At 31.0% G+C, this 15279-nt stretch overlaps 2 protein-coding genes and 1 long non-coding RNA gene across 3 annotated transcripts; all 3 read left to right on the forward strand.

Moving 5' to 3' along the window:
* The first annotated feature begins 342 nt into the window (after nt 1–342).
* Nucleotides 343–3842, forward strand: LOC134261566 (maternal protein exuperantia-like). The gene is made up of 2 exons (XM_062743992.1): nt 343–647; nt 1427–3842. The coding sequence occupies exons 1-2, from the start codon at nt 593–595 to the stop codon at nt 2233–2235; spliced, it is 864 nt and encodes a 287-aa protein (XP_062599976.1). The 5' UTR covers nt 343–592; the 3' UTR covers nt 2236–3842.
* A 411-nt stretch (nt 3843–4253) lies between these two features.
* LOC134261564 (uncharacterized) lies at nt 4254–5781 on the forward strand. Its single transcript, XR_009990842.1, has 3 exons — nt 4254–4339; nt 4635–5195; nt 5751–5781. It is a non-coding gene; the product is annotated as an uncharacterized LOC134261564 (long non-coding RNA).
* A 2830-nt stretch (nt 5782–8611) lies between these two features.
* Nucleotides 8612–10153, forward strand: LOC134261565 (uncharacterized). Its single transcript, XM_062743991.1, has 3 exons — nt 8612–9388; nt 9650–9971; nt 10059–10153. The coding sequence occupies exons 1-3, from the start codon at nt 9358–9360 to the stop codon at nt 10144–10146; spliced, it is 441 nt and encodes a 146-aa protein (XP_062599975.1). The 5' UTR covers nt 8612–9357; the 3' UTR covers nt 10147–10153.
* The last annotated feature ends 5126 nt before the right edge of the window (nt 10154–15279 follow it).

The raw sequence follows: 15279 nt of genomic DNA on the forward strand, positions 1-15279 counted from the left end.
TTGGCACTAGATAAGAATTTTCAAAAAATCGCTCAGATAGATCAAGTTCATATTACGATACATCGTTTCTGAAAATTTCATGTAATTCCATTCAGTAGTCTTCGAGAAATCGCGTGCACAAAATTTTGGAAAAAAAAATAAAAAGAATAATAATAAGAAACAGTAGAATAACTATAAGGTCTTCCGTGAAGACGGAAGACCTTAATAATAATAAGAAACCGAGTAAAAACAATATGTTCCCAAACTCCGTTTGGGGAACATAATTAGAGTCTGTCCATTATGGTGAAAGCCATTTGCTTGATAGAAAAGATATGCAATAAGTGGAATTTCTGATAAACTGTTTTGATTTTCAGTTGAAAATGTCAAAAGTTACCTGAACGCAGATATATAGTGTTCTAAACAATTGTACAATAAAGTGTGGGGTATATTTGTTCTTCAGATATCATTTTTATTTCATAGGCAGCAGAATACAACATCAAACGAAGTAAGAGAAGGAACTTCGTACGCACCTGGATGCGCTTTAGAGGAGTGTCAAGATATAGAGAACATACCAGCACCAATCGTGGAACCTCCCTACATACCTGTAGAAACAATGCCTATGACCAAAGCAAAAGAAATAATATTTGACTTGGAAACAACTGGTTTAGGTACTGGTAAAAATTATTTTGCCCCTCAGGCCTTGACTTTTGAGTTTGATATACTTATATTTACATTCATTGTAATATTCTTTATAAAATCCATTAGAAATCAATGACCTTCAAATCTCTATTGAAATCTTGTCACCATGCGTTAGCATACACAGTAGGAACTATATGCATTTTCAATACATGTACTCTTGGAACATCCCAAAGTATGAATCCATGAATATGAATATTTTTTTAAATATTGTTAGTTAGCCACTTAGAGGGGTAATACGGAAATGTGTGGGGTCCTTGATAAAATGCATATTCCCCTTGCCCAATATGTATTTTTTCAAGGACCCCACATATTTCAGTATTACCCCTCTAAGTACATGATCTACATTACAAATTTATTCTGTCCAAGATTTTTTAATAAAGTTCTTTTTTTCTGAGTTAGCAAATCGTTCTGTAACAATTGTTTACATTGTAACATCATTTAGTGTTCATATGACGTTAGTTTTTAGGGTCTTTGCATGTTCAAATGAAAACAATGTATATGTGCACGGAGGGGACATATTGATTTCATGTGTGTTGGGTAGGTCATTATATGGAGGGGGGCACATTAGCAATATGATGTGGGTAGACAGCATAGTATTGATTGATACAGTATTCTTCTCAACCAGTGAAATTTTACGAATCTTATCAGATGCAGGATAAATATTTTTATGTTGTTAGGAGTAAAATGTTTGTCATGTATACCATTTTTATCTAGTTTACAATACATTATACATTATGTTGTATTTCAGCTAGAACATCACATATACTACAGATAGCAGCCATCAAAGGAGAACACAACTTCAATGAATACATACTTCCAAAAGCTCCAATACCACCAAAAGTCAGAGAATTAACTGGAATCAGGATAGAAGCAAAGAAAATGTACCACCATGACAAAGAGGTTAAAGCAGTGAATATAACAACAGGTCTAACAAGCTTTTTGGATTTTTTGTCGAGCAACAATAGTACTAGTGTGGTGTTATTTGGTCATAACATAAAGAAATTTGATGTTCCTGTCCTTTTTCATGCATTACTTTCTTGTGGAATCATGGAAAAATTTGTTGAACGTGTTGATGGATTTGTCGACACTCTTCCATTATTCAAGCTTGTGGAGCCAGGTCTCAGCTCTTATTCTCAGACTAATTTATTCAAGCATCTACTGGATGAAGCATACGAGGCTCATGATGCTCTGCAGGATGTAATAGCTTTACAGAGACTTTTATGTCACTCAAACCCTACAACTGCTGACAAGGTAAAAAATTCTTTCTCACTTGCATCAACATTGGAGCGGTTTCTTCATTGTCAACAATCAAAGCCCTGTGAGAGCAGTCTATCACCCCTTCTTCATCAGAAAATTATAACAAAGAGAACAGCCTCTAAGATAGCAAATAGTGGCCTTTGTTTCCAACACTTACAATTGGCTCATACTAGAGAAGGACGGCAAGGAATAGAGGACATTTTGAAAGAACAGTTTCGTGGAAAACCCAGAGTAACAACTTCTAAGAGGATCATAGATGCCATTGCCGATTTTTTTCAAAATGCTCTTGCTGAAAGTTAGATCACATATTATTACGGTAGTTCCTATTTATATGTGCATTGACTGACCGTAATTGAATTTGTGTATATTAACATTGGCATACTATATATTCACATCAGAGCGAGGGATATACTATTGAGCATTGGCTCACAGACTTCTTGTTCATTTTCATTGGAATGTGATATCAACAATGTTACTTATGTTGATACAATTATTTTCAATGTTTCCAATACTTTTATTGTCTGTAGTCAAACTTGTGTTTTGATTCACATTTCCTATGTTTTCCAGTACATGAAATATTGGAAAATATTGGGAAAAAACTAATGCTGCCTAGTAAGCTCATCATGCAACATATGAAATAATTGTTTCACTCTTTTTTCTGAAACTTAGACAAATTCATTGATTTCTGTTATATTCTATGAGAAACCTATGCATTTTTTATTTCAATTACTCTGCATGTTGTAAAATATGTGATAACAATTCATATTTTTCATATTTCATTGTGTCGAATCATTGGACAATATTGGTGGCTATAATTTATGGAGAACATATTTAATTAGACCCTAACTTCTTTTTATTTTACAAATGAATGTTGTTCAACTAATTTATAGTTCATAAAATATTGTACCATGTTCATTTTCCATTTAAATTTTTTTATTGAATTGTAAATGAGACAATTTTAGAGCAGTTGTAAACATGATAATTTTACAGAGAAAAACTGATCAGAGGAATTTCGGGTTAAATATTTTCAAAATGGTTCCACTCTTTTTTCTGAAACTTAGATAAATTGATTGATTTTTGTTATATTTTATGAGAAACCTTTGCAATTTTTATTTCCATTACTCTGCATGTTGTAAAATATGTGATAACAGTTCATATTTTTCATATTTTATTGTGTCGAATCATTGGACAATATTGTTGGCTATATGCATGGAGAACATATTTAATGAAACACTAACTTTTTTAATTTTACAAATGAATGTTGTTCAACTAATTTATAGTTCTTTAAGTATTGTACCATGTTCATTTTCCATTTAATTTTTTTTTATTGAATTGTAGATGACAATTTTAGAGCAGTTATAAACATGAAAATTTTGCAGAGGAAAGCTGGTCAGAAGAATTTCGGGTTAAATATTTTCAAAATGGCTCCACTCTTTTTTCTGAAATTTGGACACATTGATTGATTATTGTTATATTTTAGGAAAATATATTGTTTTTTCTGTTTCCATTACTCTGTCTGTGCTTTATAATTTGTTTAAGATCCACAACTTGTGTATTTTGGTGAGAAAAATTTGACGTCATGGGTGGTGCCACAAGTTAAGTTAAGATTTTTTTAATAACTTTTTTATTGATTCAATTTTTAGAACAGATGTCCTATGTTTAATAAAAATAAACATTTAAAATTTTTACATTTTCTTTGACCTATTTTTTTTAGTTTGAAGATTGACTATATTTTTAAGGAAAATATTACACAGAGTTACCTCCCTTAGTTTGGCAACCACTAGAGGGCAAACGGCTACACTCTTTTTTTTTATATTATAATCATGCATTGTTTATACATATATGTATCCATTGATACCAAAATTATTTGTTTTCCATTACTTTGATTTCACACTCGTACTACCTTAATAAAATTCATATATGGCGTATTTAGGTAAGTTAAACAACCTAAAATTAAAAAGATCTTTCTATTTGTTTTGTAACTTTATATAAAGACGAGACTTTCCTGTAGATTACACAGCTTAAATCAATCGCGTTTCATAGATATCCGAGTTATCTGAATATCAGACACAGTTAAAAGTAATAACCATAGAAACTTTTATTAATATTAAAGGTTAAAAATTAGTGAAAAATTTAATTTGAACGTAAATAGCAAGTATCATGAAAATCTACACTTAATCTCGTATTTTTTATTTTTAGCTCAGATACGCCATATATAGCTTTAAATTTTCCCATTTTTTCAGTTCTTCTGCTTCTGTTTCCTTATTAATTCATGGAAATTTTCTTTTGATTCTAATTAACTCTACTTTAATTATCTTTTATTTAGATGACATCGATTTTGGAGGGCATTCTCCTCTTACAGCTGCATTCTTTTTAGCTATCGGCTGTTTACAAAATGGTTCAGGTACTGTTCGAGAGAGAACTAAATATGTATTATTTTTAAACATGATGAAAATGAAAAAGTTATGTAGACTAGTGGTTTTACATGTAGATCATATACGGAATTTTAAAATGAAATAAATACTGATCTGCCATCTTTGAGTACATGAATGATAAAATATTTTTATAAATTCTCTTTATATTATCTTACCTTATTCAGATCGTCTACACCTTCTATAACGTTTACATGAAACTTAAGTGAACTTTTAAAATATTCTTACAAATGACACCTTTAACTGTTTAGTTTATACATTTAATAGCACATATAAGAAGAATTGGTGATTTTCGCGTTCATCCCAGAATAATTCTTATATCTGACGGCAAACCCACAGACTTCACTGTTGTTAGTGATGCTGATGATCATCTTCCATATGCAACTGCAAGGGTATTCAAACAGTTTACGAGTAGTACAGTCTATTACACTATTTAGTGTTTAGAAGATCAATCAATTTTATAATATTTATCACATCTTTAAACAATGTTAAATTTCAGATAAATTCAAAGGCAATCACGTTCTTATTGTAAGTAAAAAATACCGCTGTTGAAATTAATGTTTTTGTGGGTACGTAAAATTTCATTGGTACGTGGGGATGTTATTTTATAGGTAACCCGTACTTGTAAATACTGAAGATACATTTGCAAAATATTTCTTTATTGTTCATAGTGATGTACAAAATTTGGATACTGTAAATTCACGAATCTTCTTGAGGGTTTAATGTTCGTGGATTTCGTGGGTCACCCTTTATCCGCAAAGAACAAAATTCACCTTGGGCCTCTTATGGCCCTGTGAATTTCTGGAAAATAAGAACTGCTCATTTTTAGTTGAAAATATGTTAAGGTGTTTCCACCCCCACAATTTTAATGGTTCAAAGTACAAAAACTGCATTTATTTTCATTTAATGAACTTTAAATTTTCAAATTATTGCAAAAAATGTATAGGTCACCATATTATTTAAGATGCGAAACATAAATAAACAGAAGTGTATTTCAACACAAAAAATCGCACATTTTTTGTAAACAGTATTATGGAAAAATATGTAAAAACTGGTTGACTCTCTCTCTCTCTCTCTCTCTCTCTCTCTCTCTCTCTCTCTCTACTTTTGAATTGTGAATATCAGGGAAACTATTTTACATTAGAAGTGCAATAAAGCAAATGCCCGAATGAAGAGACCTTCGAAAGAGTTATTGGCCTTGTCAACATTTTTTAAAGATTGAATAATTGATTAAATAAAGAAAATATGCATTTTTAAAATTCTTTTACTTAACAATATTTATCATTACTCCTATTGTAAAGCATTTTTCCAAAAGATATTGTTCTATTAGGTATGAATTTAAACTAATTACAGTTTTTGCAAAAACTTATGACATCATTGGAGGGTGGAATTACCTTAATTTTTACTTGGACCCTTGGTGATTTCATATCAAATAAAAATGACGTAATTTCTTCTCTTGTCCATGCATTATGACGTCATGAATTGTGTCATTTTCCTCACATCTTGAAAAAAAAATTTAAAAATGGCCAAACTTTCAAGACGTTTTTGAATATTTTGCATAACCCAAAACCTCTGATCTAAAATGTTTAACTATATAATGAAAGAACTCTTTTTAATGAAACAATTTTAGTGCTGCTATGTTGCCATATTTTAATCAATAGTTGAAGATGCTCAAATTCACTAATTTTGTTCAAACTTCAAGAACATTGTAGTTTCACATAGCCTGCATATCAAAACATGGACTCTCAGAGGAAATTTTTTTATAGGAAATGAAAGCACCAAGTCTCCATATTATGTTGATGTTCAAAATGGGACGTAAGGACTTGGTCAGTTAATAAGTATAATGATGTTCTATTTTATTAACTATAGTGAACCTACCATTTACTTCAATAAACATTGAGAAATATTTTGCCAATGTATATTTCATTTGTATTTACAAGTACGAGTTACCCATAAAATAACATCACCACATACCAATGAAATTTTGCGTACCCAAGAACATTATTTCTCACGAATTTTAATTATTTAACAGAAGAGGGTTACATGAAAGTGTCCTTTGGGGTCATACTTCCACTATAAATACCAAAGTTGAAATGTGCAAAAAAAAAAGAGTTTTGGTGCATAAACCAGAAAAATACCCTTTATCCGTTTGTATTTGTTTAAAACTGTTGTTTAAAACCTTACCAATTGAAGCAATACCAAACAATATTTAAAATATGAAAATGCATTGTAGCTCGACTTATAGAGGACATACATGTACGGTTTTCTCATTTGTTCTCTGTTGTATTCACATACATCACTATTGCAAATTCATAGGAGATGTGAATAAGATTATTTTTCACCAATTAGCATATGCATAATACAAAAATAATTAGAAAATGTCTTGTGAAATAATTTCAAGTTTTGCAGACATTTTTAAACAGCTGGATGGTTAAATCAAGGGGATACAGGTTTGAGTTTCGGCGAGACATAAGGCAATTTGCAAAGTACACTGAAAACTTGGTATGAAGCTCAGTAATATTCTGTTCACTTGTAGTGATATATTTCAGTAAAAACAATATTTAGATATTATCTGGGTTTTTCTTATCTGCCCTCTACATGCAATGAAATATGTCAACATGCGAGAAATATATGTCAATATGCAATACGATTGTCTTCATCTTGCATGTAGGAGACAGAAGTGTGCAACCGTTAGTTTTAGGCAATGGCGTTGTTAACGTGCGTTTATAATATATTACACATTAAAAAAATGATATTCAAAAATTATATACATGTATTTTTGGATTTGATTATTGATTTGATTTTAAAATCTGTACACATTAGCAAACCTTTTAATGTTAGAATAGTGCTGCTATGTTGCCGTTTCATAAAGCACTGAAAGAAATACTTTTTTGACCGCGAAATGGTTTAACGTTTGTAGCTTGCGAATTACCATGGGAAAATGTTCAGAGCAGGATACAGGTTCAGTTACTGACATAAAGATGAAACACACCCGTGGTATTTTTTTCCATTGGCGGTTTTTTTCATTGGTTCATTTCATTGGTTCATTGCAATTTTCTCTGTTAATTAATTATCAGTCAAGGTACATTTGTAATATGCATTTAGAAATTTGTTGAAGTATATTTCATTTGCATTTATTCAGGATGATATTTTGAAATTTGTTCGAAAAAGTCTCTGTACAGTTCATGGGATGATTTAAGAACAGAGATTCCGGATGAATTGTTTAAGGAAAAAATCACGAATGATCCTTTGGGTCAAGGGTCAAGCGTGGGAGGGACTGGAAATGGGCTAAAGATTTTTTGGTTTTATATTTTACAGGGCATCAAAAATTTTTATAACAAGAACGTAAAACATTTGTTTAAAACTGTGTTTAAAACCTTACCAATTGAAGCAATACCAAACAATATTTACAATATAAAAATGCATTGTTAGGTCGAGTTACAGAGGACATACGGTTTTCTCATTTGTTCTCTGTTGCATTCACATATACAACTATTGCAAATACATAGAAGATATTAATAATAATATAGATTTTTTCTGATTGAAAATTTAATGAAAGCATCTAGATGAGTGATCAAGTTTTGTATCTTGTATTAAACAGCTGGGTGGTTAAACGTAGAATGGGATACAGGTTTGAATTTCGGCTATAGATACGGTACTACAAGTACTGAGAAGGATAAATATGACGTCGCTGTTTGTGAGGAACCTAGGATTTTGGAAAATGAAATGATTGCCACAGGATGCTTAGTCACTAGAGGTATTTGTAATACAGAAAAGGCTCTGACACCTACGGTGAAAAAAGAAATAAAAATTTTAAAGAGGACGATATCAACAATATACAATCTAGGTCCACATTCAATGGGGAGTGCAAAATGGTGGGTCTTTGATAGCTAATTGCTTAATTAAAGGCAATTTCTCTGTTCAAATTTGCGTTTATAATAGCTATATAGCCATTTAATTTTCATTAACCCGTTATAATAAAAAAAAATGCAATAATGATTAACTTTATAGAAAGATTTGATTTTGTGTTTATGAACCTCTCATAAATTTTAATAATATAGAAAGAATATTAAAGGCAACCATGCCTGCTGTTCAATCATTTCATAAAGCACTGAAAGAAATACTATTTTTAATCTAACCTTGTGCATTTGTTTTCACATTGTGCGTCACAAAAATGGTCAGAAAAACTTTATACAGCATATGTATTTAAGAAATTTGATCTATGTGTGTACCAAATTTTAGCATCATTTACAAGTAAAATTTCATTTTCTTGATTATCGTCCCCATTGAATACAAGTATAGAGATGACGAACGTACAGTGTTCAAGCTCAAAGGTTGCGTTTTAACAACAGAAATCGGGAGCAAACATGGACCTTCAAAAACATCAGAGTGCAAAAGGATCAGGTGTCATGGAGGATTGAGCGTCCCTCGCCGATTAGTCACACCCGTTGTGTGTTCTTTAATTTGTCATGATCAGGAAAAAAGAGGAAATTCGTAAAGAATGAAATGGATGAACAATTAATATGAAAACACGTCAGTCAGCGTGTGACTTGATGATTTGTTGTTTTTGCTGACAAGGTCATTGTACGTACATCGACCATAATCTGTTGATATCTTGTTTCATCAACTTGGTTATCGATAGCTTGCTTCGTTTTAGAAATCGGTCATACGCACAGCACTAGTACATGAATATTAAGAATGAAATTATGTCCTAAAATGGTTGCTAGACAACTGGTGTATTAGATGACTTAGTTTTTGTTGTTGTTGTTGTTGCTTTTGTTATGCAAAGGGCCTTTACAGTTGATGCAAGGTTAAATAGTTGTTCAAAACAATCCTTGTATATATTCACTGTAGACTAATTTAGTTATATCAAATTTCTACCATATATCTCCATATCAACTACAGTGACCCTTTCTCACCGGAGTCTGCCAGGTATCTTCGAGACCAAAAGAGAAAAGCCGCAGCTATCTCTCTTGTGAAGGATTCATCCATGAACGTTAATGAAAATGCTTTCTCAACAGGTACTTCGTCAAGCTAAAAGATGTGTCGATTTTTTTTTCAATGGCTAGCCAATCTGTTCGTAAAAATTTAAATACAAGTGTAAAATTTATAAATACAATCTTGTGAATTCTAATTACAGGTTTTGATGTGTTAGTATATTAAATTGTGAATGGAAAGTTTTTTAATCTAGCAAATCTCTAATTGTTTTTAAAAAGAAGAAAAGATTTCATTTTTGTAAAGTTGGAAATGTAAAATTCACAGATCGTATTTTCTCTTTAAAGCACCAAGCACCGGCTCCTGTTCCTCTACTAATGATCATAATTTTAAGACTGAGAAGACTTGCGAAAAACCTGTGGATAGTCCTCCTATCTTGAAAATTTCCAGGGGAAAATATTTTAAGAACAATCGAGTGGATGATGAACTTTCTGACATAGAGACCGACTGCGCAACAAACTCTTTGACAAATAATGCAGTTGATCAGTGGTTTTGGAAAGATGAAAATGGAACTTGGACTCCATATGCAAGAAAAATGAACGATAAAATTAACAGAAGTTACAAACGAAATCCTGGTTCCACTGTCGTTGTGACAATAAAGGACCAAACGTAAGTTGCCCTATCAAATATGTGCACATACATATGTTTATGGATAATAATTACATTAATTCGTTTTGTTATATCATTGTATTTCAGATACAGGGTAGTCATGGCAAAACATGTACATATAAATTTGACAACGAGGGAGGAGACTCAAATTAAATTTGTAAAATGTGATTTATAAAATTATATTGCTTATTTGGCTTGATTTATTTCTTTGTTTCTACTTTTATATATCTTAATGAAGAGTTTGAACAATTTTGACCACTTAGGTTCATCAATTATTTCGCTTTTGTCCGTTTTATATTATCTAGTTAAAATATAAATATAAAATATAAAAACCCTAAATTTAAGCTAAAACTAAACATTTAATTTAAAAAACCATGCTCTGTTTCAATATCAGAGAGTATGAATTTTTATAAAAGCCTAGTTCTAGCTTTAATTTAAGATTTTTCACTTATAATACTTTGTGAATATGTCATAAAAAATATTTTATTTTAAAAGTCAGAGAATCTTTGGGGTACGGAACATGGCGGGAATGGGAAGGAGGGTCCAATCTAAGCACCTGTTGAATAAAGCTCAGAGGTCGGAATACATCTCTCTGTTCGAACTATAGTTTGAACTATAAATATCAGTAACCGATGTTGGAGGAGGATATTGGTCTCACAAGATTTAATTAATTCTAATTCAGCCTAGTTGAAAAAATTTCATTTCAAGAAGTAAATTATAAGATAAAACAAGATTTGTCTGCGACATTTAAAGACCCCGGTTTTTACAAAAAAATAAAGTTACATCAACAAAAATGAAATCTATCTAACTTTTTTTTCAAAAGAAATATTTTGATATAAAAATATCTATATAAAACCCTTGATTTTAACAAAAACGTCATTGTCCACGAACTTTTTGGACAACCCTCGTATTTATATCAATTTTTAGCATACAAATGAAGGGAAATACGTATAAGAAGAAATTCAAAATTGATAGTAGCAACATGTAAATATTAAAAGAAAAGAAACGAACAAAAGAAGATAATGATAAATTTTAGCAGTTGGGGATTAATAATAATAAATGCCTTTTAAAACATAGATAAGTAACATATGCAGAAAGACTTTGTATGAATATTAATATTACTAATCTTGCATTTATTTGGTTCTTTTTAACAATAAAATTTCACTAAAATGTATATTTCATATTTTAAAATATTGATTAAAAAATAATCCGGCTTGATAAACAACATCATTCTCATAGGCATAAAGACATGCATGTACATATATGTAATCAGATCGCCATATATACAAATCTTTTAATCATATTTTATTAATAGTGTGTAAATAATTCATTGGCAACGGAATATTGAATACATATCTCGATCTAGTAAAATCCATGGCATTTTGATTTTGAAAAGATTACAAATTTTACAATGTAAGCGAAAATTTCTTTCACATAAAGGTTTATGTTTCCTTGAGACATAAACAAATCATATATATATATATATATATATATATATATATATATATATATATATATATATATATATATATATATATATATATATTATATATATATCCTCTTTTTTTTTTAATTTTTACACAAAATTGTAAAAAAAAAAATGAAGACTGTACTGCTCTTGTTACAAAAGAAATATCCAGATGTTTTACTTCTGGCATTGCATATTAAACAGCATTCTTCGGACCTTCATATATGGTAAAGGGCATTTTTACATTAAAATAATCTTTAAATTCTTTATAAAAAAAAATGAAAGTGCCCTGACTAATAAACAAGTCAGAAACTATTTGGAATCCTTCTCAAGGTCATATTCAAGGTCTCTGAAAACTACATTTTGCATGAATCTGATTAAGGAGATTGTTTGTTTGTTTGCCTGTTGTTTCACGTCTCGCTTCAACACCTACTCGTTGCTTTTCAACGAGCTCGTCTCTAGTTATACCCGGTACATGAAATAAATAAACTTTTGATAATTAGTACAAAGTTGATGGATTGGTTGATTTCTTCTTACTTTTAAAAATAATTTAGACTTTTTACGGTTTGGGAATACAAATTTACTGACATACATAACACCATGGACATCAAAGAAGCGCCAAGTTTTCATTTGAGCACAGAAAAATCTTTGAGATACATGTAGATTTGTTACTAGAAATTAATAAAATATTTCCAAAAGTGTGTTTCGGTATTTTCTTTTTCATTTTAAAAAACTTCATAAAATTCAAAAGCAAATAAGTCTAGTTCATGGGTTTCAGGTAACGCCAGAGACAGTATTATTTTGTAAACCATATGAAAATTGTGCAGTGTTTCATATCAAATTAGGATATATACAAATACTTTTATGATATTGGATAAGTCAAACCCTAAGCGGAAACGTTCACTTAGTCATTTCTCATAGTACGAGGGGTGATCAAAAAGTTTGCAAACTAATTGAATAACTTCCATAAAAGAAACAATATTTGGTTTCAGTGTTGATTATATTTTAAATTAGTCCTCTCCAATTTTAATGCACAACAACCACCGTTCTGCTCATCACGTGATATAGGCGGTCACGTGAAATATAATACAAATTATTATATGCTACTGCAAAGTGATTTCTAAGATATACCATAAACTGCAGAGTCGTTTGTCGATTGAGACAACCATTTTTCGTCACAAGTGACCTACACAGTGACGTCATTTTCCCATTATGACGTCACAAACAAGGAGCAAAACTTTATTCAGCAAATGCTATTTATAGAACTTGTGTATGGCTATGCGTGTACCAATTTTTTTTCTAATCTGAATTATGGTTTTGTAGATATAGATATAGTTCTCGAACTTTTTGATCACCCCTCGTAATAGAGAGAGTTCACATAAATTCTGATTTATTTTTACTTTACATTTAATTTTTTCAGAGCACGTTCCCATAGATTTTCTTCCACATAATACTTTTAACCAACAAGTTTAATTGGGTTTCGGAATGAGTTCAACTATTTTGTCCATGCTGTACCAGCACATATATTTTTGTCTGCGAGTGGTCAATAAAACGTGAAAGCTTTTAAATTTCTTCCTACTCTGTGCATGCAGGTGAGATATACTTCCTCTTCATCACAATCAATCATTTTGCCGGGATAGGGTTTGTTCTCGTAATTAACAAGCACTTATAAACTAAATCTGATGGTAATGCATCATTTGGATCAAAATCCAGAAAAGTTGTTGTGTCTGAACAATCCTGTACTTCATCTGTTTCAGTTGATTTGATTCCTCATTTGCCAAGTCTCCTCTTCTTTGATCACTAGCACTTTCTCGGTGAATTATGTTCCGCATCTTTCTCATTTATATTGCCATCAACACAATTCTTTTCAATTAAGAAATAAACAACGTTATTTAGTGAACATGGCGTTAGGAATAGCAATTGCTCTGCTGGCATATTGCTATTCATAATGCCATGTTCACTAAACAATCGTTGTTTATTACTTATATTTGCATTCTTTGATGGTGTCAAGAATATCTGAGGAAATCCTGGCTTACATAGTGTAGTATCTGTGCGACTGTCCCGTGGTACGACTTACTGTCTGTATTTCGTCAGACGGAGGGATAGTCGCACTCTCTCTCTTCTACATGTGGATGCCGATTAGACCGGACGTGTCTGGGACAGAAGCAGAGCAGGGAGTCGACCCGGGCCAGAACTCACTGTGTTTGTGTTTGTATATATTGTTGTACATTAATAAATACTTGTAAAAACACCCCCTATACGGTTACTTTAATAAGGATGTGGCTTGTTGGCTTCAGTAAAGAAAAACACACGGCTTTAAAATTAGTATACCTGATCATTGCACCTTTTCTCTAGTAAATCACAAACAATTTATAAAGTATTAGCCTCTTTTAAAACACAGTTATCAGATACAAGCTGCGCCGTTGTCACATTCTCTGAATTTTTGTTTTGATGCAGATGTGACGTCATCGATCAACGTTATTGAAACCCTCTGACAAAAAATCAATACTGTAATTTAACCTTACGATAAAAAAGAGAATGTTGTAATAATCATTGTAACTCCAGAGTGCTTTTCTATATGATTTTTTTTTTATTTTTTTTTTATTTGTTTTTAAGAGTTGAAATAGTTCTTGAATTTGCTTTTTATGAATGTTTTATCACCCAAGTGTGAAGAGTTATCGTTCTTTGTACAAATATGCAAAAATACGATAAGAAAAAATAAAAATTTGGCAGTTCTCTTCATTTTTTAAAAAGTTTTATTATAGAATTAAATATATTGACCAAAATTAAATTTTTAAAAATATAAATCAGCAATTTTAAATTGATCTGAATTTCTTTTTTCCCAAGAAATATTATTAAAAACGTATATTTATTCCTTTTACGAAACATTTCATATATATACTTCTCAACAAAATATAGAAGTTTAAGTAAGCTTACACTGCAAGAGTGTGAAAGAGCAATTGCATTTATAGCAGAAGCAGTTGCGTCTATAATGCTATGAATGCAGTTGATGACTACATGTTCATAGTGAGAGAGAGCAGTGGATATGCAAATATTGCTCTTTAACAAGTCCTGTTCCCTTTGTTCTGTTTTTTCATCTTTTGCTTCGAATACCTCCTCATCTTTTTCTCTTTGTTTTACTTCATTGTCAATACTTTGATCTTCATCTTAATAATTGTCTTGAACGCTTTGTTTCTGGTTATTATTTAGAACAAAATCATGAATATTTTTCTCATCCACAGTTGCAATGACTGATCTATCCTGTATTACATCTTCTAATTCATTTATATTTGTTATGCTTTCCTCATTTGTCAAATTTCCTCCTCTCTGATCGTTAGCACTTTTTTTCTGTGATTATGTCTACAACTGTCTCCTTTCTTATGTTCCTATCATTTTTTTCATGCGTCTTTGACATTTCTTGTTCACATTGTTCTGTTGTTTGCCTTTTGTTTTATCGAATATCTCACCTTTTTCTGTTGATTTGTCACCACTTCCATGCAAACGGCTTGTTTCTCATGTTGTTTTTTTTTCTTTTGCATGGTGCTATTGTCTGTGCCATAGTTTGTCTTTATTCTCCTCTCCTATCATGTTCAAATGTGTGTCATCAGTGACCATCACGTATGATTATGCTAATTAGCCATGTGCTGGCCGTGTCCATAGGTGGCGCTTCCGTGCAGGTAGAGTATATATTTAGAAACTTTAAAAAGATTATTAGCAAAATGGCGGCTTTTATTGATGCTTATGTTTATTTGATTAATTAATAAATGTTTCATCCGCATATTTAACTTTTTGTTTTTTGAGTAGGCACTTCCTTCTCTCTTCTTTGAAAATCAGTTGTTT

Source organism: Saccostrea cucullata, unplaced genomic scaffold (assembly GCF_032062105.1).
Source record: "Saccostrea cucullata isolate Sc308-1 unplaced genomic scaffold, CSIRO_AGI_Scuc_v1 ctg20662, whole genome shotgun sequence".
In the NCBI taxonomy this organism is placed as follows: domain Eukaryota; kingdom Metazoa; phylum Mollusca; class Bivalvia; order Ostreida; family Ostreidae; genus Saccostrea; species Saccostrea cuccullata.